The following is a 27969-nucleotide window of genomic DNA, read 5'->3' as shown; positions in this document are numbered from 1 at the left end:
ATGAAGAACAAGGTACATGTATTTTCTCTTTAATGACAGGGAAATATTTTCTTGCATAATATATATGTATTTCAGTTTATGAATGGATAATAAAATCTGATCAGATCAATCAATCCGATAAGATGTAACAGTGGTAAAAATATTTAAACAATAGTAAAATCATACTATTTTTTCATTTCAATTTAAACAACCAGCATGAAAAAATGCATTATGTACTATCTCTATCCAAATCTATGTCATATGGCTATTCACAACAACATCACAGCAAAAATACGTCTATGCAATACATTTTCTATCACGTTTTATCTTATTTTATTTACCTCAATAGGATTAACATGCTGCATGTACATATTATGCTGATGTTCATTCTTCTTGGCGACTGAGCTTCACAGGTATTCTCTCGTGTCAGAGTACATACAGTCCTCTGCTAACTCCCTCGTATTCTTCTTCCATCTTTTAGTTTTTCTTGATGAGAAATCCAGTGCAGCATAGTTCACTCCGACCTCATCACCATCCTTCAAATGAATAATAGTAGAGATTTGAGTTGCAATATTATCACCAATTAATTTAATTTAATTTAATTTAAACATGTTTCCAATATACATTAAATGCTATGTCCTCTAGTGTGCAATAAGTAGGTAAAAGGCAAGAAAAAATTGTAAATGTAAAATGATGGCTATATGTTTGGGAGTAACATAATAAGGACATTAATGCATGTATATGGCAAGTCGTAAAAATGCTAATATCAAAATGACAAAAAGTCCCCTAGCGGCTGGAGTCTTTGTGACTCGTGTCTGCTGTTGTGAAAGAGCAACAAAGTGTGAGGACTAATAGTACACGCATCTAATGCCTGTCTTCAGGGCAAGAAACAAAAGAAATCTGTATCTTTGTGCCCCAAAACATAACAAATCAACATCTTAAGCACGTCAGTAGAAAGAGAATTAGACTTTACTTTTAGGTTGTTGAAGACTTTTCACCACCCCGCTAAGACACTACCTCACATCTAAGTGACTGATGGGGAGTTCCAGATTTGCCTATCGTCACCCCCAAATCACATAACAATGGCTTGTTAATGAGCTACGACTCAAGTGCCTCATGGTGTATATGGCAGTGTAACGGCCAGGTCAGGGCTGACTCATGATGAATGGTGGTGAAACTTTCTGGGGAAAGATCTCAAGAGTGCATTATGAGTGCCTGGTAGGTGGTGTTGTAAACCCTCTTTACTGTTTAGAGGTGGTTGTTCCAGTTTAACATAGATTTCCTCTATCACTTCTCTCTCAAACCATCTGCCTTCTCTGTCCTTAATGTGAACATTGTTGTCTTCAGAAAACTATCCCTTGTGCTTGAGATGCACATAGACAGCTGAGTCTTGTTCTGAGGAAATTGATTTTCTGTGTTTTTCAGTGTTTTGTTGACCCATAGATATACTCCAACCTTCCTTGTGAACGTTTTCTGTTTCTTTCTAACTGACTTCTTCCATTAATCCCGGCAGAAAAAAAAAAAAATCATCATGGCAGTTAGAAGACGTAGTTACTTGAACATGAACAGTGTTGTTTTGTTCTCTGTGCTTAAATCACTGATGGTGTTACAAGACCACTTCCTGTTTCAGACCAACAGTGATTGCGGTTGTTTCTACACCACTTGGTTTTTATTGTAATCTTAATGATGAAGGGCCCTTAACACTAATAAAGTAATGTTTTAACACTAAACAACAATAGTTCCTGAGCCCCAGCAAACCTGTTTTTCTGCCTGGCTCTAGGAAAACCTGTACCGATGTACCACTGTACAGATGTGAACATTTAACTGTGTCGCTATGGAAAGAACTAACAACCTAATTTTAAGGGTGTGTTGGATAGATGACAGCTGTGATTGGTTACAGCACCAGAATCAGTTCAGGGGTCATTCTTTGATTTTCACTCTCTGTTCCTGTACCTCCCTGTATTTTACCAGAAGCTAACTCATCATCCAATTGTTAGGAGATGTGATGCCTCTTACACAAAATGCACAGCATGTCAGTTCTGTGTTTCAATCCAAAAAATCAGCATTCCCTGTGTCATCCACAGTATTTCTCCAATGTATAATAGTCACATATGGTATGGTGATTTAAGTCTAGTCATGCATTTGATCATATTTGAGGTATATTTACCACATTGTTCGGTTGAGCCGAGGCTGATGTGTCCAGTTCAGCATGATTGGAAGCTGGTACTTCTCCTGTTCATAAAAATAAGACGTTAATTTCAATAATCTCAGTGACTGTCATTTTATTTTAACATTTGTGCACTCAGAACTTTCTTAAAAACACTATACTAATACTAACTAGTGCCTCGTATTACTCTTAAAGCCACCTGTTTCTGTTCTCAGCTCTGCCATTGTAGTCTATCCTCCGTAATGCTGAGCATGTTGCGCTTTCTAAGAGGTTCTTCTGCTAAAGAGTTGTAAATGTTGGTGTTTTGAGTTCCTGTAGTGTTTCTGTTAGTTCCAGCCAGTCTGGTTGGTCACTTCTGACCTCTCTCTTCAGCAAGGTATTTCTGTCCTTAAGCTCAATAAACTGATATGACGGAAATCCCATTAGATCAGCAGTTTTATATTCAAATCCGTGTGTTTGACACCAGCAACACGCCACATTCAGTCACTGAACTCATCGTGTGCACTATGCTCTTTGGTGTGAACATTAGCTGAAACCCTTGATGTATATCTGCATGATTTCAAAGATTGCACTGCTGCCACATGACCTACAGATTGGATAAATGCATAAATAAGTGTGCAGGTGATCTTGACTGTGTGTTGTATGCATAATAAACCTACCTTTGCAATGTTTGCAAACTTGCTTTTTTTTTCTGGTGAAAATCAGGGCACAGTTCACAAGCAGTGAGGAGGCCAGTAATGTCCCGGTCACGATGACAAGTGGAAACAGTTCTTGTTCTGTAATTAGAAAACATTCCAAAGAGACACTTAATATCTTCATTGCTTTTAATTCATTACTAACTGTTGTCAGCATCTGCAAAATTGACTGCGAGCCTGGTCATTAAGTAAGTTTTATAAAGATAGTTTTCATTGATTATAGCTGTTCGATCTCTAAAGGCCTATTCTTGCTTTTCGCATCCGTGTGCACAGACTGATGCAGGCTTTGAAAGCAGCTAGGGGATGGTGCATGCAGTTAAAAAAAGTGCAAATCATAGGTACCTTTCAGGAGCCTTAAGAAATAAACTCAGACATTGTTCTAAGAAAATTGTTAAGAGCAAAACCATTTTGGACCGCAAACAACCTTGACTAAGAGTTGTGCTTTTTGAGCCACCGAAGCCGCATGATACTCAGCTGATGGCTGAATCATCAAAAAAGATGCATCCCTTCATGTTTTGTTTAGTAACACCATCATTTTGAAAATTTTAATTTGTCCCTAACTGTGGTTTATGACTAAGAATGACTGAACACAAACACACTAAACACCAGCATGTTAGTATTTAGTTTGAAACATCAGTATGCTACAGCTTCAGAGGCTTGAAGCAGGACGGTTCAGTTTATCCTCCACAGACCTTAGACACTGAAACAAATCTCACACAGTTAATGTGTTTAAACTATTCTTTTCCACCTCAATTTTAAAAGAATACATACATTAAATCAATAATTGAGTCATAATAGGGCTGCAAGGTGGCGCAGTTGGTAGCACTGTTGCCTCGCAGCAACAAGGTCACCGGTTCGCGTCCCGGTGGGGGCACCGGGATCTTTCTGTGTGGAGTTTGCATGTTCTCCCCGTGCAGCGTGGGTTCTCTCCGGGTTCTCCGGCTTCCTCCCACACAGTCCAAAAACATGTTGAGGTTAATTGGTGATTCTAAATTGTCTGTAGGTGTGAACGTGAGTGTGCTTGGTTGTCTGTCTCTAAGTGTAGCCCTGTGATAGACTGGTGACCTGTCCAGGGTGTCCCCTGCCTTCGCCCTAAGTCAGCTGGGATAGACTCCAGCCCCTCCCGCGACCCTTGTGAGGATTAAGCGGTGTATAGATGATGGATGGATGGATTGAGTCATAATTGATCAGGGGATTTTAAAAAACTGTCATTATCAAAAACGTTGCAATTCTGCTGAAGTCAACCTTGCTTTTGTATATTATTTCAAAAATAATATACCACAGAGGTGATACAATAGGAATTCAGGTCTCACTAATGCGTCAAAAGATTGTGGATTCAGTGCTAATTTATTGTTAAAGTATAGTTTGTTTCATATTCCATTTAGATTGTATAGTCCACGAAGGTCACATGTTAACAACATCACACAACAAAAATGATTGTAGAAACTGCACAAGAGAACATGAATAGAAGCAGAGGCCTCGGTGTGACAAAGGGCAGTGCAGGAAATGTCAAGAAAACGAATGCAAAAGAACACAGAAAGAACAAAGAGAGGAAGGATGGCGGAGGCAGCAGAGACGAGACCTCCTTATGTAACCTGCAAACTGCATACACTAGTTCACTGGTTTCCAGCCGTTATGATTTCTGGCCCTTTCAAACAATACAAGGTTGAATTACAGCCTTGATTTACAGGTTATATAGAATACTTGTAACTTTAAACACTTGGCTCAAATCTTAGGAATCCATTTTTGAAGGCCTGAAGAGATTTTTATAAAACGTAGTAAAGGACTGAGATGTTTATACTTGGTGATCATCTTATATCCTCTCATATTTACAGAAGTTAGAAATCAGAATACATCTATTATAGTTTAAAAACTTTTAAAAACATACTTGTCTCCACTTGAGTTCCTTCACCAAACAGGATCTGTCCACACGTGGCCACAGCACAGTAGTAAGTTCCAGCATCTGAGGACTCTCTTATGGTTTTGGACAGACGGTAGTCGCAGCTCCTTCCCTCCTGTCCATCACTGCAGGTACTGTCAGTGTAAATGATGCCCGGATTGGATTCTGATCCAGCTCTGAACCAGTGCACACGGCGTTCACCTGGACACCGACTCTTGTTTTCTTCCTTCTTGTAGACAAGTGAACACCTCAGAGTCACAGAATTTCCCAGCTGGACCGACTCCACATCTGGACTTTGTTTCACGTAGACCGATTTCTTCTGGTTTTTAGGATCTGTGTGATTCACATGAAATGAAAAAAAAGAACTATAGTTGTTTTGTTGATGACACAGATATAGAAAATTAAATAAAATGAATATGGTTTACCATTCACAGCCAAAAGTGTGCCATTGAAAAACACCATTGATATTGAAGATCCTCCTTGACAGAGGTATGTTGCTTCATCTTCTTTTCTTACATTTCTTATGGTCAGAAAATACACATCACGCAGTTTTGTGAAATTGAATCTTGAGCTGTTAAAGGGATATTCAAGTGTTGTTCTGTCCAAATATCCTACAGCAACCCTTTGAAACATATTTCCAAAATTCAGCTTGTGCCAGAACAAAAACCTGGGTTGATCCCCAGAGACTGAACATGTCAGAGTCACGTTATCTCCAAGGTCAGCGACAGTCAACGAGATCCGGTGAGAAAACTCATGGCTTTGAATCAGAGCTGAAGAAACAGACAATAGCAGAAGTTACAACATGACAGAACAAAACATTTTTTTAAAAGTCAAAACTAAATCTAAAAATTGTACACACATAGTTAAAAAACTGTTTACAGCTGTTCTGGTCTTACAATACACAAGAAGTAAACTCACACAGAAAAATCAAACCAACGCATCTTGCGATCATTGTGGCACATCACACTACTGTTGCACAACTGTTGTCTGAAATGGAAGATTTAGTCACAAGGTGCTCAAAGGATTTACAAAGAGGAAACTGTAGCGATTGGCTGAAACACAGAAAATATGCTTCCTGTGCAATTTTTTACACCACTGGCCCATTTTCACTGTATCTGAGCTGTACTGTCATTTTATTTTATTTTTTCACTGATCAATAAGGATTCTGAAGCAACATTTAAACAATATATGACATATGATTTACTTTACTCTATGTATGTAATTACACAGCAAAGTTTTATATTTGTGAAAAAAACACAATTGCATTAAAGAAAATGTGTTTTACAACTTTATGTTTTAGGTTCTTTGTGATGTCTAGAAGCACATGGTGATGAGCAAGTTTTAGATCCAACACCACTCAATCAGTAACAACAGATGTCTGCTTTCATTATGTCTTATCAAGGCAAAACAATTAATTAATTGCATATTTTTGCAACTTTAAAGAACAATTTTATATCAAAGACAGCAAAGGAATAAATTTAAAATCAAGATAGATTGAAATGAAGGTTTGGTTGGTGTTCCTATCAATTTCACCTTCCTATATCAGTGATTATTTAATTTTATGGCCAAAATACCACCTGATTTGGATGTTGTACAATTATCAATTATCAGGTAATGAACAGGCTGATAACGTCTAAATTGGGTAACCCTAACCCTAGATATTTATGTGTTTTGCGAGTTGCATTCACAAATGCAGATGGCCAATAAAGTAGTTTGTCATCTCTTGTCTCTCACAGTTTTGAGGAAGCAGTTTACTTACTCTGCCCCGTATTGGACAGTTGCTTTCTGATGTAGCCACCGTGCTACGCGTGACAGAGGCGTCGCAGAGTTTGTTCGAATAATAAGTTTGCTCTCTGTTTTTTTTTTTTCTTTAATTAACTTGGTATGTTTTGCTGAAGCTGTGTCAGCACAATAATTAGGTATGAAATTAAATAACAAAAGTGCAGACAGTTTTAATTAACAGTTACAACTACCGAGAAAATAAACACAGCTGCAACCAAAACTGGAAAACTACTTATAACTGAGTGAATCAGGTGGATGATGACTGAAAAATGGGGGGGGGGGGTTCATTTTCAGTTTCACACAGAGGAGAATCCACCATATATGTCGGTCTCCATTTAAGTAAATTCATGGAAGTTGGAAAGGTTTTATTAAAATACAATATATATATTTAGTCTTCCATATGCTAAAGCCCTGACCTGTAACCTATGTAGTCTGTGTGTTTATTTTTAGTTAAATAGACTTTATATCTTTATATCAAGATTTTAAACTGCACTCACCCTTACAACCATCCTGTTGGTTTGTGGAGAACTGGTCACCTCTGATCAGCGTCTCTACTCATCAATCTACACTCATCTTATAGAGCGGTGTAGTAAACAGCTCTGCCATCCTGTGTTTTCGTGTCTGTGGGGATCCAAATGATTATAAGCCGAGACTATTCGCATGAATCTGAGCTTTTCTCAGCTTACCCTTCGTGCTTCTGGTCCCCTCCTGTAACTCCATGTCTCATTCACACTGAAAAACTGCTGATCGCTGTCCCACCACGTGCCCCGATAGTGAAAGGATTTTGTATTATTGTTCCAAAACCCCCTGGATGAATAAGGTTTGTTTTTGAATTTCGTCTTGTTGGCCGTTATCTCGGTGTGAATTTGTGAAATTATTTATTATCATTATTACTAGACATGCCAAAATGTCCACTTTGGGGAAAATATAGAAGCTGCATCACATGTTGTCGAAATACCAATTTATGCTTGTAGAATTGTATCACAAAGACGGTTTCTGTTGAGGATTCCTTTTGAAACTGTGAGAAATGAGCACAAGCATGTGTGATACCCGTTCTTCCTCAGACCAAGAAGCACGTCAGGTAGCCGACCGTGTGCTTTGATGATGAAAGCTTGTTGTAAGCATGCCTATCGGTGGGTCTCACCACTTCAGAGCACACATCACTCTTCTCATCTCAGGAACTAAGACAGAGACCAGATGCTGCCTACATGTTACACAACAGAGCTGACTTGAGAAATAAAAATCATAGCACTGGTGTATAGTGTTTAACCTGGTATTTGCAATGTCCTTGTCATGATTTACCGTGGAAGTGCCGATCAGAGAGTTTACTCTGATCTGGAATTCCAAATTACACTTACAATTGAGTGTCTAAAGAAATTGGTAATTAAGTTTTGAGTAGTTAATTTTTAATTTTTAATTAAAAAAAAAAATGCATAAGGCAGCACTTTTAACATGTTGGCACTTGAGTGAAAATAGAACACTCTCTAGTTGTTACTGTGGGTATACAAGCAAAATCTGTTTGGTGACTCTCTGAAACCAGCAAAAAATATGACATACAGACAAGATAAATATGAAGAAGTAGCTTCTTTTATCTATATTCAATATATAAAGAGCACTTGGATGAGGAAGGTAAATGGTAACAGTGCAAGCAGTGCAATGTAAAAGGTCATGCACAATGAATTAGATGGTTTTTGCTGCATAAATGCAGCATAAAAACAAGTCAGAAGCAGGTAGAGGTAGCATCCTTTATGTAAATAAAAACATTTTTAAAAATCTTGTGCAAAGCAGGTAGACTATAACAGTGCAGATGAAATTAGAATGCACAACATACTTACTTTAATACAATGTGTTTGGATGACTTCATATTGTAAATGTTATATGCATTTTATGTGATAAAGCGCTGAAGTGCTTTAGCAGCAGTGGAGGCGTGAGAACTTTTATTATTAACAGCCACTGTATGGGAGGATGTGTGTGTCAGTGTATCCGTCTGGGGGAGGGGGTGGTGGACGCTACAGCTCTGTCTGCCCTTTAATCACACAAACTATTTCTATATTGCTTAAATTGTCAAAGGATCACAAACACTCGTGTGTGGTTCACTTGGAGTGTTCCTTGTAATGTTTGTATGCAATAACAGCACAAACAGCACGCAAAGTGAACCTGCTCATGGACGGAAATTGTTTCTTTCAGACATGAGAACAACACGTAACTCAGATGCAACTGATCGCAGGTCTTTTTTCACAGTGAAGCTCTGTGGTGTTTGTACGTCACTGCCTGCGAAGAGAAGCCACACGTGGTAGCTGAGCCGTGACACGAAGGCTGTGGCTGCCCATTTCTCTGCTTCTGACAAACCGCCAAGCATGCTTACTCAGAATGTACATGACTTTGGGCATCAACAGGATATGTAGCTAGTGCACAAGAAGCATCCGCAGGTTAAATTTAGCAGAAACTGTTAAGATGACAGTCTTCCTGGATATGGACTTGTTTAGTGCAAAACAGTGTACCAAAATAGCCACCGATATTTAACCACTTAGCAACCATATCTGTTTTTAGTAGTGAGTTGTAAACCAGCTCGTTGCCTTGTTCAGTTTTAAAATCCTTTTACTTAAGGTCATGAAGTCATCTCGTACCGTTATATATGTAACACTGAAGGTTTACATGATCAAAGTTGTAAATTTCAAATACAGCTTTGCAGACCGCCACGTTTGACTTGTGCGTAACCGAGTAGATAAAGGAGGAGACATGAAAAACAAACAACCAAAAAACTTTAAAAAAAAACAATCTTCAAACCAATCAACCACACATCTGATTGAAGTGAACACACTTTGACTTCTATTTCTGTAACTCAGGTTTATTTCTATAGTCCAATACCACAAACTTCACTCAAGTGGCTTCAAAGTTTGTACAGAATATAACACCTGCAGCCCATTGACTTTTAGTTCTTATAACGGATGAACTCCATGACACAGGAAAATACCCACAATGCCATGGCTACCCTTTCTGAGACATTAAAATGGGCTCTCATGTTGATACAGGAAAAATGGTGGATGAAAGGAAGCTGGCGTCAAAAGAAAAATGAATTCACTTTCTGACACGTCCAGCTTATCTGTCGTCTTGTCAGCATCTCGGCCCTTTTCTGCGTCAGAGCTCTCTCTTTTGTATTTGTTCTTTCCATGTTTTTGCTTCTCTTTTGCATTTTTGATCATCTCTGTTCTGCTCCTTGTGCTTTTGGTTTTTCTCAATTATTGTATTTTTTAGCAGCTTTGATCAATGCTCACTTTTTTATTTCATTTTATTCCAGTCGTCTGTGTCGGCATTTTTTTTTTTCCACTTATAGAAAAGATTGTAACTTGGCTTGACCTCGGACAAGTCTGACACGAGAACGCCCCAGTTTATTATTTTTAAAGAGCACACCACAGCCACCAAGCAGCAGCTACCACAGCCTGCTATGTGGGGCGTTTAGGGAGCATCAGTGAATCATAGTGTCTATCGATAAGAAAATGTTCAGCAAGTCATATGTTTTGTGTGTGAGCAGGTGGGAGGAGCAACAAAATGAGAAAGTGGGTCGTACTGGTGCTACCAGTGAAAAAGTTAGTCTAGAGCTCTGAATAGTGTTTTGTTTTTTTTTCATTATTCATGTTGTGTGTTTTGAGTTTGTACAGATCCTGTAAATACTGATGAAAGTTTGATGAATGGTTTTGAAATTTAGTTCTGGTAAGTCTTAAAAATGTTAAATTAGATTTTGATTAGCATTCCTGTGAATAGTTGTGCCTGGTGTTACTCTTATTCTCATTTAAATTGAAAGGTCATTTGCAGACTGGAACCCCCCCACCACCACCACCACCACCACCAAAAATTTTCACCAGCCTCCACTGCTTTTTAATCATGTTTAAGAAAGGTGTTACATAAATAAAGTTTATTATTTTCTATTATTAAAAACAGGCCTTTGAGGGACAATTCAATAAGTTCAGCACCTTTTACAAACGTGGTTGGAACCACTCACTAAGCAGCACTTCCCCTTTACAAAGATGAAGAGAACAGCGTCCCCGATTACTGCAACAGAAACCCTCGAAGCACAACTGTGTGTCTGTACGTTGTTACTGCAGAAACAATAATGCAGTTTTATGCCACTCGTTTCACTGGAAAAGGCTGCAAAAGGTGTTAGGACCGCTGCCCTGAAACTAAAACTGACAAACAAGACAGAAAAAAAGGACCCCATGTGGATTCACACCTCATATCGACCACACGACCACACTACTTTTTCCATCCATCACTGTTTGCGTCTCACGCTGCGTGTGAAACGTCAACCGAAGGCTCTAGTGAGAGTTATTACATGTCTTCCATTAAATGACTCAGCCTAAACAGACATATAGATAAAAGCAGCCATGTAGACCTCAAAATCCAGGATTTCGTTAACATCCACTGCAGGTAGACATGAAGCTGAACAGAGTCGATGGGATGCAGCAGAAAGTGTGAGTCAAACTCAAGCTAACAACTAAACCAACTTATGCGTCATAAGTCTGAGCCCACTCACTCCCCTGTGCTAAACCCATTTGTCATTTAGTTTCAATATAAATAACTTAGTTGGGTTGTCTTTTGCGGTGTGACTTTTTTTTTGTACTTTCCAGAATTAAAACACCTGTAAGACCACAACTAGTGTTCTTATAGCTACTACAGATCATGACTGTGGTAACTGGCTGCTTTCTAATAAAGGCACAACTGATTTAATCTAACTAAAATATTCATCTGGTTGTTGTTCAGTTGAGAACAGCCCAGTCCCAACATGTTGAAGCGGCAGTGACACGTACTCTGATGCCACCTAGTGAGAAGTTGTTAATAACCTGTGTTGCAATGTCTCAGTGTTTTTGCATAGAAGTTGCTATTGTTTGCTGTGTTGCATGTAAATTCTCCTTTTTACTGTAACCTTCATGTTTTCTATAAGTGTGCAGCAGCGTTAATGGTTCATTTCAAAGCCTGGTCCACCTTAAATCTGATTAGGCTGAATAGGCAGCAGGTGTGGCTCCTCTGTTTACCAGGTGATAATAAAGATACTGCTGCTCTTCACTTGGGTGTGTCGAGAGGTTTATGTATTTATGGAGAAACTCATGGTAAAAAAAAAAAAAAGAAAACCCTGTGTACACGTGGTGAAAAAGTCAAACTCTGACTACTTGCAACTGCATTTGACACTAGTTATTTGATGTTGTAGATTTGTTTGTGTCTTTGTGGTGGTCTGTTAATTGCACTTACATGTTGGCTAATGGGTCCAAGAAGCATTATAAATGCAAACTGGATGTTGCATGTTTGGAAAAGTGCCCATACAGGTTCACTGCTGATGCCTGAAGAGACGATCTGACAAACTGGCCAGAGAGCAGAGTTCGGTTGTTCCTTTATTAAGAGTACACACTGTTGCCCATAAAGTTGGAATGATTTTTGTTATCAGACACATTCCTCCTTTTATTCCTATTTATACACATCAATAATCACTTTGACCAGGTGCAATGATTACATACTGAATCCCAGTTACCAGGTGAAACTAATTCTGACTTTGGGATCTGACCGAGGAGTAGGACGTCCTGCCCATTGACACCATCAACAAGCTGGTGGACAGTACGCCACCATGTCTTAAAGCATTGATCTGTGTCAGGGGTGGCCATACTTAGTGACTGAGTGGCAATTGAAAGAATAATTTTAGACATTCTAATGCATGAATTTCCCTCGAATGTGTGTTTCCTGTTAAAGGGACCAACGTTGAAAAACTGAAACAAAACCCTTAATCTGTTTGTGAAATACCCCCAATTTTGTTTAAGCCTGAATACACCGTTTGCAAAAGTTAATTGTGGTTTAATTTTTATTGACATGTTTTGTATGTTTATTGTGATATGAATACAGTTTTGCAAAGATATACACTTTATCAAGAATAAATCGCATTGTCACAATCATTCCATAAGAAGAGGTAAAAAAAATATTTTATTCTAACTTTATGGGTGACAGTGTGTGTGTGTGCGTGTGTGTGTGTGTGTGTGTGCGTGTGTATGTGTGTGTGTAATTGCATTGATATACATATATGTGTGTATATATGTATGTTTGTATGTATACATATGTATGTAGTGGGAGCATCTGTGGTATTTCCAGATAGCTCTTGAACTCACCATCCCAGAACTAGGTAGACTCCTCCCATGGCCCCGCCCCTGATTGAGGGTATTGAAAGCACCTGTTACATCATGGCTGCCCTTTTGTCTCTGCTTGAGTGCCACATGGGCTCCTTTGTGACTCTGAGGAAGGTGTTGTAGTCAAGATTGTTTGAAAGGTTTTGACTGTTTCAAAGTTTATGAATTCATATGCACATGATGATAACGTGCATTTGTTTGACAGTCTTGTTGCCTCATATTGGTGTCTGCTTGGCTGAGGTTTGCGATGCCAAGGTGCCTTGGCATAATGTGGATGTTGCCGATTCCCCTCAAGTCTACATAACAAAGACAGTTATACCAAGGCGTGCCTTATTTTGTGCAGCAGTTAACAAGAGTGTGACAGTTAAAGGTAAATTGTTATTGCATGTTATAAACACATTATAACCCTATTATTAACATGTAATGTGTTTTTGTTGTGTTGTAGGGTTTTATCGACTGCTGTTTTACCTTTGTCTTAGTTTTGTCTTAGTTTGGCTGTGTTAGCCTTATTTTGTATTTTAGACCGAGCCAACTGGTTTTGTTACAATCGTTATCTTTAGCGAACTGGGTTGCTGACTGGTAGTGGAGGTTAGTCGTTCTAGTGTGTGTGTTTCTTTTCCTTTACAGGTTGTAGTGGTAAGAGCACTGACTGACTTTCATTCTCTCTGCACCCATTCTTGTACCAACTTCTTTAAATTTCGCTGAGGTTTGCAGTTTCGCTTCCCAGGACATGACCCAGAAGCACACATAAAAGCCTCACACAAACTTGCAGGCCCAAGCTTTTTAGAAAATCACACGCTGGCCCCACCAGGCTCTAGTGTCAGACAATATTTTTCCATTCTAGTTGTTGTATTTTACAATTTTTATGGGTTGTGGTTTACAGGCTTGCACAGGATTATTCCACCTTGTACATGAGTGTAATTTAATCATAATTTTTCCAGTTTTTCATCATTTGTTCAGTTTAAATTCCCACTGCAGTTTCTTTTTAAAATAATTTTATTGTTAAATAGAATTAAATTAATAAAATAAATATTTTTGTGCATTTTCATTGGTTCAATTTGTTTTTTATTGGTTTTAGGTTACTTTTTCTGCAGGCACGCCAGAAATCCAGCAACCAATAAATCATCCCATCAATTATTCAATAAGTATAGTTTCTTCTGATTTGAACTATGTCTGTCTTCTCAGCTAACAAACTCGTATGATTATGGTGGTGGTTTAAATTTAACTTTGGTGTTGTCTGGGTGTTTTTTTAAACTGGTACAGCTCCACCCAGCTCCCTTCTTTTCTCCTACACCCCCTTTGTGTAACCCAGCTGCATGTATACAGGGAGGCAAAATCAAGCTAGGTCTAAGGATTAGCTGTGGAACTTTACTCTAGGCAGGAGAAACTGCCCCACACTGCTCTCCATACAAAACTAAGTGTCCCCCCAGGTGTGGCTGCTGCACTCAGTCATAGACGCCTTTGTTGTGGTGATCTTTTGCATTTTTGCTGCATTTTGGTACCAGTGGCTTCAATCAACTATTTATTAGGCTAATGTATGTAGATGTAAAGGATGCTGCTCATCAGCACACTGGATAAAGCCATCGTCCACCTGTGCTCCAGCGCCAGACGATTGCCTACCCCCCGAGTGCGTCTCCTCCGTCCAGCCATTTGGGTTTCCCACACCAGCCTTCACACCGACCACACGGACCTCACCTCTCCCCTCACGAGCACCTACACGAGACACCACCCTTGCTCCTGGGTTTTCCTGCTGTGCTCTGGACCCTGGATCCCTCACCTGCCTCCTGGTGCCCCTCTCATTCTCCTGGATTCCCAAAGTCACAGGAACATCAAGCTGCTTGGAGATGGTCTTATGGCCTTTACTTTTAACATGCTTGTCTGCAATTTTCTTTCTAATCTCCTGGGACAACTCTCTCCTTCACTTCCTCTGGTCCATGTATAATGTGGAACACACCATATCACCAAACAGCACAGTGACTACTTGTAATCCTATAAATAGGCCCACTGACTGATTACAAGTTTATGGACACCTGTGATGTTAATTAGAGGACACACCTTGATTGAACATGTCCCTATGGTCACATTATTTTCAGTCTTTTCAAGGGGTACCATCATTTTTGTCCAGGCCTGTTTCATACGTGTATTTTTTTTTAATAATTCTGTTAAACCGCAATTCAAAAGCAATGTCTGATTTTCATTGCTTAATTTTCATAGAATTTTTATTTATTATCACTTTTGTCAGATTCAAGTTATTTGTGTGACCACTGTGTTTTTCTTTCATTAACCGAGGGGTACCAACTATTTTGTTCACGTGTGTAGACATGCGGCTGTTACACCAAAGAAATAACGTGACACTTCTGCTTATCTCTGTCTAAACCACTGAGACCTTTTTACTATTTAATGGGCGATGAGAGAAAAATGTCATTTTACAATGAGTCAAGTTATGAGATCACGTGTGCCCAGTAAATCTATCAGAGGAGTAAGAAGCACACATTCTCAGATCTACAGCTACATTTACTCCTTTGAATTGCTTTCTGCAGAGCCAGTGAAAGGAACATGAGCTCCTCTAACAGTTTTTTAATGTTGGCACACTCCCAGCGGACAAGACCATAATTCAGCAGGTGTGTCTCTTGTTTGGCTTTCATGAGGCCCGAAATTGGTTAATATTAACTGAGTTTATCAGCCATAAAGTTGAACAGTGCAGCTTTGTTACTGTCAAGATAAATTTCTTGTAACCACGCCTTGTTTGTCTGAGTCCACAGTGAACCACTCAGCGGCTGCTCAGACAAATCTCTTTTCTATGACGATTTACACTCCCTCTGTGCTCTCTAAGAGCGCACCGTGAGGACAAGCAGGTTATACACTTTTAAGCATAAACCCATGGCAAAGCAACGACTCTTTGTGTGTCTGTGGATTGTCTGGCGTTTTCACAGCCTTCACGTTGCAGCTTTCAACCTGGACATCCAGAATGTACAGCAGAGAAAAGGAGATCCAGGCAGCCTGTTCGGATTTTCTGTTGCTTTCCACCAGCAGCTGAATCCTGCCAGAAGGAACCTGTGAGTGAAAGTGATCGATGTTTAAGTTTGAATTAAAGTTTTGTCTCACTGTGTGTTTTTTTTTTTTTCTTCCATCAGGTTGCTGGTAGGAGCGCCACGTGCCAAACATCAGAGTGGATTGAACGTTACAGGCGTTGTTTACCAGTGTGATCTGGCTTCAACATCTGAACGCTGCCAGCCAATTGAGTTTGATCATGAAGGTTTGTTTACCTACTTGACGTTTTATTAGTCCTCTTTGTGTGTTTAATGGGTGGTAATCATTTAAATACGTTTTAAATTGAGTATATTCCCACTGTCTGAATTTTCCGTTCTCATAGTCTTTTAAATAAGTGTTATTTCACAGAAATGTAAAAGCTTGAGGCAAAAATGAGCACAGATGTGTGCTAAAGCTCTTATTTTTTCTTTCCTTTCCCATTATTCATCTCACAGAACCTCAGATTTATGACTTCCAGTAGTGAGCCCTCTAGAATGGGAATCAGTAGACTGAACTACGAAACTGTTTGTAAAGTAGCTACAATTAGTTTCAACAAGCTACAACAATAAAATGCTGTTTAGGCCCTGATACATTACCAATACTCTAACATGAGCTTTAATAATTATCAGTCACCTGGGATTATTTCACATTTTACAGATTAAGTTCGGTACATTTAGTTTTGGAGGTTTTTAAAGTATTTTTCCAAAGTCATCTGAGTAGAAGTGTTTCTGAATATTATTATACAACTGTTGTAGCAACAGAGTGAGTTCATCTTGTTGATGTTTTTAGAGTTCCTCAATAGTAAAGGAATAAACAACCAGTGGATGGGAGTTAGAGTCGTAAGCCAAGGTCCTGGTAAGAATGTAATGGTGAGGAAAACACTCCATCTTTTAAATAATTTTTTTTTTTTTTTTTAAAGAAAAGAAAAAAGTCCACAGCTTTTGTAAGTCTATCATCCTTCCTTTTTAGTCTTGTGCTCATCGGTACCAGCAGTGGAGCCCGAGTCCCAGCCTTCAGGACCCTCAGCTGCTGACGGGTCAGTGCTACCTCTTAGGGGACGATCTGCAGGTCGGGAAGGAAAACAGGAGGTGGCGAAGGGTTGTTTGTGACAATGAACACTTAATAAGACGACAAAAGGACCACGAGTGGTTTGCGTACTGCCAACAGGGTCACGGAGCATCTTTTGCAAAAGATAACAGATCTCTAATATTTGGAGCACCCGGAGCTTATCAGTGGACAGGTAAAGAAAAAAAAGCTGCCAAAATGAAACATACAGACATATACAATTAATGAATAACTCTTTAGGTTTAGATTTTGGTCTTTTCTGCATTTTGAGGAATAAACAAATTCAACGTTTTAAATGGCATTTTTATTTTGTGAAACTGCTCTTTTACATGTTAAATCTTAAAAGACAATTCTGGCAATGTTATGTCACCAGCATTGTCCCATGACAGGACTAAAGCCCAGCAATGCATCTGTCTGTCTCTTGTTCTCTGACTTTGACATAGAAGATGTATGTGCATCTTTACAGCCAAGTCATAAGTCTGTTTTATGTTTTTTTAAAGCTATAAAATTCCCTTAAACATCTGACTTCTGCAGCTTTGAATAAACAGTATTCAAGCAGGAATATTTATTTGTTTTGTTGTGAGTATTTACAGCTGTGGATGAATGCATACTGTGTCCTACTGTGTGGCTACACAGACAATACTTGTTAGCAGAGTCAATGTATTCATAGTTTTGATATTTTGCCGAATATTTTTAGTTTATTTTGATTTGTTGCCAAATTAAAAGAAAAAAAATCATCAATCTTATTCTTTTACATGTTTGATATGACACGTGATGGTGATAGTAAGTACAATGCTAAATCTGCACTGTTGTAATCAGTCTATAAATTCTTCTAATTCCTGTTTTTGTGCTCATTTTTTCATCACTTTGACATGATGGCATTCATTATCATCCCTTTTAAATGTTAAAACCATAAGTTATGCATGTTTTCCGACCTGATGTGTTTCCTGTTGTTTCTCACATGATGCTGCTCTAAGGAATTGTACGAATGGAGCTCTTGGACAACTTGGACATATTCAGTGAAAGCCCTCGTGAGACCGGAGATATAGACCAGTTTAACCTGAAGCTCATCCCTCTCCAGAGAAACAGCTACCTGGGTCAGTTTCTTGTCTGGTCGGAGTCGGCTATGACTTTTGTTGTTTCATCTTGTTTCAGTAAATCTATTGGCTAATTAACTCTCTTATCCGTGGTGAGAAGCAGAGAGAACTGTGAAATGCCTGTGCAGTATACAAAAGTTGTGCCATAAATGGGGGAGGGGGGGAAGAAGCTAAAAGAAAAGTTTCTCTGATTATTTTACAAACTGAAAAAAAAAAAAAATGCAATCAACAATCTGCAAGTGTCCACAGGGGTTACGACACTGAACAAATACTGTTTCTACATACTGCAGATATTTGAGTTTCTATGTTTTTCTCCTACCTGCTCTGTGTGAACGCTGCCTGCAGTTCATCCAGTTCTGCCATAAAAGTCCCTAAACTTTTATTATGACTGTTGGTTACAACTGACTGAGACAAGCCTCCCTGGTTGTGCTGAGAAGCCCAGATTTTTTTCATATATGGTTTGAGGAAAATAGATTACTTTTTAGCAAATTTTGAAATGACACTTAGAATTAAGTGATTTTAATGTAATATCAGAATTAAAATCTTACATTTTGTTGATTTTTCCTGACGGGAAATCACATCACACATGATTTACTGCAGGGGTCTCGAACTCCGGTCCTCGAGGGCCGCAATCCTGCAAGTTTTAGATGTTTCCCTCTTCCAACACACCTGATTCAAATGATCAGGATCGTTATCAGGCTTCTGCAGAGCTTGATGATGAGCTGATCATTTGAATCAGGTGTGTTGGAAGAAGGAAACTTCTAAAACTTGCAGGATTGCAGCCCTCGAGGACCGGAGTTCGAGACCCCTGGTTTACTGAGTCTTTCTGTTTGTAATTTCTGGCTCTGAGAAACAAAATTTTTTTAAAATGCTGACATTCAAATCCACCAGTGGGTTTTAGGGTTCAGAGGGTTAAGTCATAAATATTCATGATAAACAATAATTAATGAATTAATGAATTAATTAACAATAGGAAGAATTAAAATGAAGATGTGCTTTTCTCATTATGTTTGATATCATGTCGTCCAGGATTCTCTGTCGACTCTGGACTCGCCCTCATCAAGAAAGGGGAGCTGACGATCGTCTCCGGAGCACCTCGAGGAGGCTACAGCGGCCAGGTGGCATTTCTGAAGGCGGACCCAAAGGCTCAGAGAAATCTGTCGGTGGAGCTGGTTCTCTCCGAGCCAGGCCTGGCCTCCTCCTTTGGATACGATGTGGCAGTGGTGGACCTCAACGGTGACGGGTAGGTTCAGTGTAGAGCCATCAAACGTGGCTCAAGTAGGTAAACTTGGGTACATCGGTTAGTCTGTTACTGTTTAGATGATATTTATGGTTGCCAGAGGATGTTTCCTTGTGTGACCTTTTATCAGCACAGACATTAAAAAACTGCCTTCAACAAGGTTTTGCTTCAAGTCAGTAATGCAGAGTCAGATTTCCTAGAAAGTTGCTGTAGATTCAATGATTCTTGTCTGTGTATTTATAAAGTTGTGATGACTTTCTGTTTAGTACATTTATTTGTTTTCATTTGCTCTCGAAAACATCCAAATCCAATGGCAGACTGATGGAAGAATTGCTGACCACATTTATGTCCTCCAAAAAATATCAACATGTTGAGCACTTCAGTTTTGTTCAAGCATCTGAGAGCAAGTTTGTAGTTTGAGCCATGAGCTTTCCTTCTGTGTGATGATTTTAGATTTTTAGCCATATTACTAAAGCCCTAATAACATTAACTCAAACTAAACATAATCTAAGATTAATGATGTCACCGAGTCTTTTTTCATGGACTCTTTTCACATGGAATGAACTTTGCCTCCCTCATGGAGCCACCATGCCCAGTAGCAGGGGTTTGTCATGCTGAATGTGACTTTTACATAAAGGTACACAGCCTGCATTATATAATATGAAGTTATCAGTTGCATCCATGTTTATTATGTTGATATTAACCATTGTTGCTGTTTAGTTTTTAACTTTTGATCTTTTTTTGTATGTGCAGATGGGAGGACCTTGCTGTTGGTGCACCGCAGTACTATGTTAAGGATGGCGTGGTTGGAGGAGCAGTCTATCTTTATATCAACAACGAGGGAAAAAACTGGGACAAGATTGTTCCGATCAAACTTGTTGGACAAAAAGATTCCATGTTTGGTCTCGCAGTGGAAAATATAGGAGACGTTGATCAAGATGGTTACGAAGGTTGTGACATTTTAATATCTTACTTTTAAAAATTTTTAAAAAGGCGTATTTGCATTGTATTTATTTGAATTAGGTCACTGTTTAAAGTGCTAAAGAGCTGCATCTGATTTCTGTGTGAACTTTATCTCATTGATGTGCAGATATTGCTGTGGGTGCTCCATATGACGGCTCCGGTCGGGTTTTCCTTTACTATGGTTCTTCTGGTCGTATTAGCACAAAACCAGCACAGGTGAGTTTCACATCGGTGGTTGGAAATATTTGGGCTGCAAACACAGACCTTGAAATTACATTTTCTTTTTCTTTTCTTCAGGTACTCTCATCCAAAACAGCAAATCTGTTTGGATATTCTCTGAGCGGGAAACTGGACGTGGATGACAATCAGTACCCTGATCTGGCTGTCGGATCTCTCTCAGATTCTGTTTTTGTTTTCAGGTAATCTTATAGTTACAGCATAAACTTTTAAATCTTACAAAAAATACAGATATGGCAGGGGACACCCTGGACAGGTCACCAGTCTATCACAGGGCTACACTTGGAGACAAACAACCAAGCACACTCACATTCACACCTTCGGACAATTTAGAATCACCAATTAACCTCAACATGTTTTTGGACCTTGTGGGAGGAAGCCGGAGAACCAGAGAGAACCCACGCTGCATGAACATGCAAACTCCACGCAGAAAGGTCCCGGGCATTTTAACCGGGACACGAACCAGGGACCTTGATGGTGTTAACCACCGAGCCACCCTAACACAAACTACGTCATGTCAAATATTGACCCCTGTAATCTCTCTTTTTTTTTTTTTTTTTTTAATTACACATTTTTTGGTTTCGTTTTTAAGAATTATTCAGTAACGGCCTTGTTTTCTTGACTTTTTCATTTAATCTTTGTTTTTATATTAGATATACATCACTGCATGTTGTTTGTTGTTACTGTCTCGTGTTTTTACCGGCCATTATATTTCCTGTGTTACAGAGCGAGGCCAGTAGTCAGTGTCAGCGTCTCTTTCAAGATAACACCAAATCAAATAGACTTTACAAAGGAAGAGTGTCATGTACGGACATGGTAAGATGTGCAAAACCACGAAAAAGAAAATGATCTGTCTGCGAGCTTATTGGCTTTTAATCTAACATGTCTTTATGTCAAGTTATTTTTCAGGTAAGGTGTGCTTCAGCTACACGGCACACAGAGCGTCGTTCAACTCTAAACTGAGTAAGTTCAATTCAGTACTCATCATGCTAAGTCTAAATTTATGTTTCTCTCCTTTATATTTAATGTAACGTGTACTTTTAAAAGTATACTTGTGGAGCTGAAAGTGGTCTTTTATAATAGCCTGTGGAGGAGCTAGATTTTCATTGACAAAACAGGATTCTGCCCGACTAGATTATTAAAGATGTCACAGTCAAAACATGCATTAAAATTATAATGAAAACACATGAGGTTAGGTTTTTTTGCAGTCATTTTGCCAGTATATTAATGGCAGCCAGGAGTATTCAGTCTGTTGGTAGTACTGATAAATTTGTACTATGTACTTCACAGTGCTCAACTACAAGTTTGAGGCTGATTCTATGAGCACAAAATCGAGCCCCAGAGTCAGGTTTCTGGGTTCATCTCAAGGGGAACTGGAGCTGCCAGGACAAGGGAGAAAAACCTGTGAAGACACTAAGCTCCGACTTCTGGTACTGTTTCAGTATGTTAGCAGATGTATTGCCCCTTAAAGAGACATACTTATGCACAGCTTTCAGGTCAAGCAGAAGCAGAAAGGGCTGCACAATATATCATCCCAACAGCAACATCACAATGTGACTTAGAAAATCAATTTGTCATGTTGATTTTTTTTTTTTTGTGCCAATCAGTGGACCAATGCCTGAAGTGCCATAACTTGAAAAATAATGTAGTCAGAGAAATTTTATGCTACTGATGTGTACATATGGTCACTGATGGTACAATCCTGCTTTGATAGAACAACACAAACCAGTTATATGATGGTGTAAATTTGCTCAAAAAATGTCCATGTTTCTTTTCTATTCCGATATTCCATCGACTATAAAACCTGAATTTTTCACTATAAGAAACAGATTTTTTTTTTTTCTGTAATTGTCATCAATATGAGTTTTAAAAATGTAGAGTATGGTGCTAGTCAGAGGCATGTTTTATGAGAAAAGAAAAGAAAAAAATGTGGGTTTTTTTGCATTTAGGGCCAATATTTGAACAGGCATTGAGCAGGTATGATGATGAAAACATTCCAAAAGTGTCCCAACTGGAAGAGTTGTGTTTTACTGTTACTGGGCTAAAAGAAAAATCATGTTTTCCAACTTATAGTGCTTCAAATAGTTTTCTGAAAAATGGCACCATACGTAATCACATGTATATAGCAGACATATATATATATTTGTACTTGACTTTGATTTCTTTATCAAGACCTGTTTTTAGTTAATTATAACCTCATTAGCAAATAGTCACATGCAAACATCGTGTTGGGAAAACTGATAGCAATAATACATGCTTTTACGGTTGGTAAAACACTGACCCTTTTTTTTTCTATTGTGTTTTAGCGGGACATCAAGGACAAGTTGCACAGCATCCCCGTCTCTGTCTCTGTGTCTCTGAGGAGCTCCAGTCAGACAACCAGGACGAGTGTAGAGCTGCCCAGCCTTACTCCTGTCCTCAACCTCCACCAGCAGAAAACTACAGTCTCAGAGGTACAAATGTGTGCGTTTATGGTGGAAATCCAAACCCTGCTGAGTTTGTAAGGATTTACAAAATGATTTGCAAAGTAAAATCTAGATCTTTTTGTGACAATGCCCAAACCCTTAAACCCCATTGAACAGTTCTGTTTTTTAATTACTTATCAGTATGTCAATACAGGAAAATACAATCAAACTCTTTGGGAAAGCTAGATTTAAAAATTGAAGGTAATGGAGAGAATATGTAATGTTTTTTCCAAAGCGCATCAAGTTCTAAAAGACATGGTAGCATCAGATATTTGAAAAGAAACTGCTGAAAAATATATTACTGCCAAAGAGCTGTAGTGTACAGAGCATAAGAGGAGCACCAAAAAAGAAGCAAATAAGAAACATGACAACAAACACATAAAAGTTGACTTGAATACGTTAAAAAATGAAAAAGCCTGAAGAGTTCTGGGAATCTGTTTTATTGAGGAAACACTGGAAAAGCTTGGACATGTGGATTCGTGTAATATTTGGCAAAAGAAGGCCTCTGAATGATTTTGATTGCAACTGTAAGGATATGTGACATTAACTGTCTGTATACGGCTCTTATTGAAACTGTGTGAATCAAACACTTTAGAAATCTTTTTGGGACAGACATGATTGAAAATGTTGAGTAAGATTTTCTTCTCTCTCTCTCTTTTTTTTTTTTTTTTACAGATTAAATTAATAAACACGGGCTGTGGCAGCGACAACATTTGCCAAAGTAACCTTCAGTTGCAGTACAGGTTCTGTTCCAAAAAAACACTAAATGGTCAAGATGTTTTCGAATCACTGGCCAGGTAAAGAAAAATCTCTAAGTGGAAACTAACCCCTTAGCCCAAACTGTACACTCATCTGGAGTTCTGTCACATCTCCAGTCAGGATGGAGTTGCAGTCATCACTCCGTCTGATGAAGACATCGCTCTGGAGATCACTGTGACCAACACAGACGGAGATGATGCACACCAGAGTCATGTAGTCATTGTGCTCCCAGATACATTACATTACTCATCTGTTGTCCACGGCGGAGAAGCAGTGAGTACAGAAACACAGCAGGAACAGCAGCATGGTTTCTCTTTTTACGATAAAATATCATCTAATAACAAAACTCTGGTAGTAAAAAGTTCAGATATTAGGACAACAAGTTGTTCAGTGTTCATCAAAACTGCAAGATGTCTCTTTTGGGATTTTTGTGTGTTTATATGTAACACTTGTGTTGTGTGTTTCTGTATGTGTCCACAGGAAATGCAAAAAAGTCACACAGCCAATAACAAAGAAACAATAATAGACCGTGAACTGGGGAATCCGTTTCAAAGAGACGCTAAAGTGAGTATCACGCTTCAGCTTCCTCCACATGGGGGTTCATACTTTCATTGTATGACGATTGTTTTGTTCCCCTCAGGTTACCTTTTATGTCATACTCACAACTTCTGGCATCTCGCTGAGTACAAAAGATGTCAATGTCACCCTGCAGCTTGAAACGTAAGTATGTTGACCAGAGTGGAAAGTGGGACCAGCTGTTAATCTGTGGGCTGTAAATGATTAGGAATAATGACGTTGTGTTATTGTGATGTAGGACAAGTGTGCAGACTATACAGCCAGTTCAGGCATTAGCCAAAGTGGTTTTTGAGCTGGAGTTGCAAGTATATGGGTACGTACTGCTCATTTTTTCCCTTCTTCTGGAATTATTGTTTGTTTTCTTGCCATTTCAACACAGATAACACTTGGTTTTATGGTTTTGTTTTTCTAAAAATACATTACAATAAATCTGACTACTTAAAAATGCATAAAAATATTTTTTTTTAATGATGAAAATGACTAACAATACAATATAATGATCTGTGTTTCTTTATCAGGCTAGCCAGGCCTTCCCAAGTGTCACTTGGTGAAAATGTGTTGGGTGAAAGTGCCATAAAATCGCTGGATCAAATAGGAACTTCAGTTCAATTTGAATTCAGGGTGAGATGATACTTGCTGCTATCGAACTATAAAATGCATTAATTTGCTTAAATGCATTTTTTTTCACCCCTATATATTGTTTCTTGAGCAGATAACAAATTTGGGCAGACCGCTAAAATCTTTCGCAAATGCATCACTGAACATCTATTGGCCAAAGGAGAACTCTGTAGGAAAGTGGCTTCTGTACTTGACTCACATCAGCAGTGAAGGTGTGCAGTCTGTCCCCTGCTCACCTGTGAACGAGGTCAATCCTCTTAAAGATTTAAAGGTAACTAAGAGCTCCACCTTTTTTGTTGCCACTGCTCAAAACTTAAGCTATGAGTGTAGAAGTACTCCTAACCTAATCGTGTCTGATGTGAAGGGTTGGCGCGCTCCAGCAAGGAAAAGACGTGAAGCTGAACACGAAGCTCTCTCTACAGATGAATTCACATTTCTTCCATCAAGAAGAAAATACAAAACACTGGTGAGAAATCATTTTTATTAGGGAGCTGGGGGATTTATTCGTAGAAAAGGCTGTAGAAAAATTTAGTTTTCGTTTACTGATGTGAAGCCGAGCTGTTTCTGATGCACAAATGATATGTCATGGAAGTTAGAAGTGTTAAGTGGAACACATCACCTCCTTGTCTCTCAATTTGTTAGAAGTCAAATCTCTCATTGGTGCGTTGTCTTTGATAGACCTGCTCAGATGGACTCCAGTGTGTGGAGATACGCTGCCCTCTGCTGGGCCTGGACAGCTCTGCACTACTGGTTCTGCATTCCCGCCTGTGGAACGCAACTATGGCGGAGGTTTGTCATTTCTTGTTTTAAAAAAATGCTGTTTTCTCATCTGAAATCCACCTCTTTTCTTGCTTCAAAATTCCCACAGCTTATATTTGTATATTACTGACAACACATGAAATGACACAACTGATCTTTTAAATCTCTGCCTCAGCTTTAAGAAGCTTTACATTGACTTTGAGCTCATGGTTGAGCTGTTCAGCAGCTTTACTGTTTGGGTTCATTCTCACTGCTCTCATAGTTTTGCTCAAAGCTACAGCAGCCGACTGTTTTCAGCAGCAAAGCTCTAGAGACTACACAATCTGTCCAGCACCAAACAGCAGACAGACAAAATTAGCCACCAGCTGAACAAAATGGAGCATTTAGCAGCTATAGGGCCAAATAGTTCCCTCAGGAGGTGGTAGGTCCCAAAGCAGAGTTTTTTTCTATAATTACTTTGCTTGTCTTGCACACACAAGGACACATATGTTCTCCAGTGTTATACACATTGAAGCTAATGTACCAGAAAACCCAACACACCAACAAAACCAGTTAAAAAAACAAAAAAACACGAATAAACAAAGAAAAATCAGCTTTGCAAGTGTGTCATGTGCAAGGATATGGATTTATGTTCTGTCATAGATTTGCAAGTGCAGTAGTGACTTACATTTAAATATAACTTCAAAGTTCACAGGGCACATTTAATCCCTTAAGCCCTTGGTTATTTATTTTATTTTTTTTTAGATTTTCAGTCCATCTAAAAATAAAAACATTCCCAATTCAGTCAGCTGCAGCTGCAAAACCATAAAAATGAACTACCAAAATAAAACATCCTTGGGCTCTATGGTTAAGAGACATTCATCAGCCCCATCACCAGACCCAAGTGGGATTTGAAAAATAAAAATGTACCTTTTTACTTCTGCCTAATCTAAATTGGAGTAAATAACAGCCATAAACCAATGAGTCAGCACACACTGTTACTGAACATGTTCTAAAAATTTCCCACTGCAATTTAATGCAACAGAAATGAAGCGTAACAAATGTTGTATCCAGTTCTGGGTTTCAAGGGGTTTAGAGTTTGTGAGTTCATAAGTCGTTTCTAGCTGCCATCATGTAGCCAAAACATCTGTTGCTGCAGGCTAAGGTTCTTATTTCCAAGAAATCTTTTGAGTTTTAGCTTTGGTTGTGTTGTTTGTGTCAGTAGAGGCCTTCCACCACTCACTCATTTAGTTTTCCTCCTACTTAGGATTACAGCTCTTTGAACTACCTCAATATTGTCGTGGATGCTCATCTGAGTCTGACCAACTCTCCAGAGAATATTGGACTTAAGAATGAGACACCTGGGACAAAGGTAAAGCATCAATGTTGAAAATATATTTAGTTAAATTACTCAATGAAGTATTTCGCTCTAGATTTTGACGATGGTTTTAATTCAGTGTAACATCAGGTACCATCATACTGTATGTTACAGTGTAGCATCAACTAGTCTTCCTAAACTCCTGCATCTGAAAGTATATTGATGATATTGAATCTGCACATGGTTTTTTTGTTTTGTTTTGTCCACAGGTAATACTGACGGTGTTCCTTGAGAGAAAGATAAAATTCTTGGTCAAAGTTGCGTGGTGGATAATCTTCCTGACGGTCATTGCATTGCTGCTGCTGTTGGCGTTTTTTGGCTTCTTGTTGTGGAAGGTAACGACAACAAAAAGGGGGTGTGGGAAGATGTTTGTTTCTAACATGATGCTGCTATTTTCATGTATTTACAGGCCAAAAAGTCCTTCATTTTGCTGATCAAATTTCTGCTAAAATCTTATGCAGTCTTGATATTACATGGCACTGAATAGAACATCCAGCTTCAGAAATATAAAGTTAAAATAGTCAAAAGTTCCAAATTAACCTCCCCTGTATTTTCAACATAATCTTCCTGAAGTATTTGTTTTTGACTGTTCATAAGAAGAAGTACTCTGCTGTTCAACTTAGGAAGTTATTGTGAGGTGATGCAGTTTTGAATCATGTGACATTTAGACATGTATGCTGTATGTATTAAACATGGACTGTGTTTCTGGTAATTTCTTACTATGCTTTCTCAATTTATTTCATGTGCTGCCTCAGTAAATGTAGTTTTGAGTCTCTTTCCTCTTGTCCTTGTCAGCGTGATTGCATCAGCAGCCTCACTCATCTGAACAAGCTTCCACATAATGGACATCCAAACACAGACACGGCTCCCCTTAAAGCCTAAAGGTGGAAACAATGGACATCCTGCTGCCTCAGAGGTTTGAGATGCACATCTTGAACTGGTGATGTTGTGGCTTCAGCTGTAGCCAGCTACTCTCCTGTTTTATTATCCACTATTCGTGCAGACTTACATGATAATACATTGTTTTGAAGATTTGATGCAGAGCTTTAATTATTCTGGTATATTTTAACTCAAGTAAAATCTAAGGCACAACTGAGATGTTGACTTTTCTAGTTA

The 27969-nt window shown here is 38.8% G+C and overlaps 2 protein-coding genes across 2 annotated transcripts; one reads left to right on the top strand and one right to left on the bottom strand.

The window, feature by feature from the left end:
• Positions 1-12: 12 nt before the first annotated feature.
• LOC103367337 (uncharacterized) lies at positions 13-5736 on the bottom strand. Its single transcript, XM_008295339.1, has 6 exons — positions 5660-5736; positions 5167-5511; positions 4730-5074; positions 2806-2922; positions 2147-2211; positions 13-515 (listed from the first exon to the last, which is right to left on the bottom strand). Exons 1-6 carry the CDS (start codon positions 5691-5693, stop codon positions 387-389), a joined length of 1035 nt encoding a protein of 344 aa, XP_008293561.1. The 5' UTR covers positions 5694-5736; the 3' UTR covers positions 13-386.
• A 9831-nt stretch (positions 5737-15567) lies between these two features.
• On the top strand, positions 15568-27735 carry LOC103367397 (integrin alpha-6-like). Its single transcript, XM_008295414.1, has 25 exons — positions 15568-15743; positions 15822-15943; positions 16507-16586; positions 16687-16957; positions 17760-17879; positions 18909-19122; positions 19873-20069; positions 20210-20298; positions 20380-20501; positions 21046-21135; positions 21218-21282; positions 21610-21749; positions 22626-22772; positions 23460-23581; positions 23660-23816; positions 24024-24107; positions 24184-24263; positions 24358-24432; positions 24638-24740; positions 24832-25008; positions 25102-25203; positions 25416-25526; positions 26743-26847; positions 27063-27188; positions 27649-27735. The coding sequence occupies exons 1-25, from the start codon at positions 15568-15570 to the stop codon at positions 27733-27735; spliced, it is 3162 nt and encodes a 1053-aa protein (XP_008293636.1).
• The last annotated feature ends 234 nt before the right edge of the window (positions 27736-27969 follow it).

Source organism: Stegastes partitus, unplaced genomic scaffold (assembly GCF_000690725.1).
Source record: "Stegastes partitus isolate 25-593 unplaced genomic scaffold, Stegastes_partitus-1.0.2 Scaffold22, whole genome shotgun sequence".
In the NCBI taxonomy this organism is placed as follows: Eukaryota; Metazoa; Chordata; class Actinopteri; family Pomacentridae; genus Stegastes; species Stegastes partitus.
Note: the sequence above shows the minus strand (reverse complement) of the source record. Positions and strands in the feature narration are given on the sequence as shown.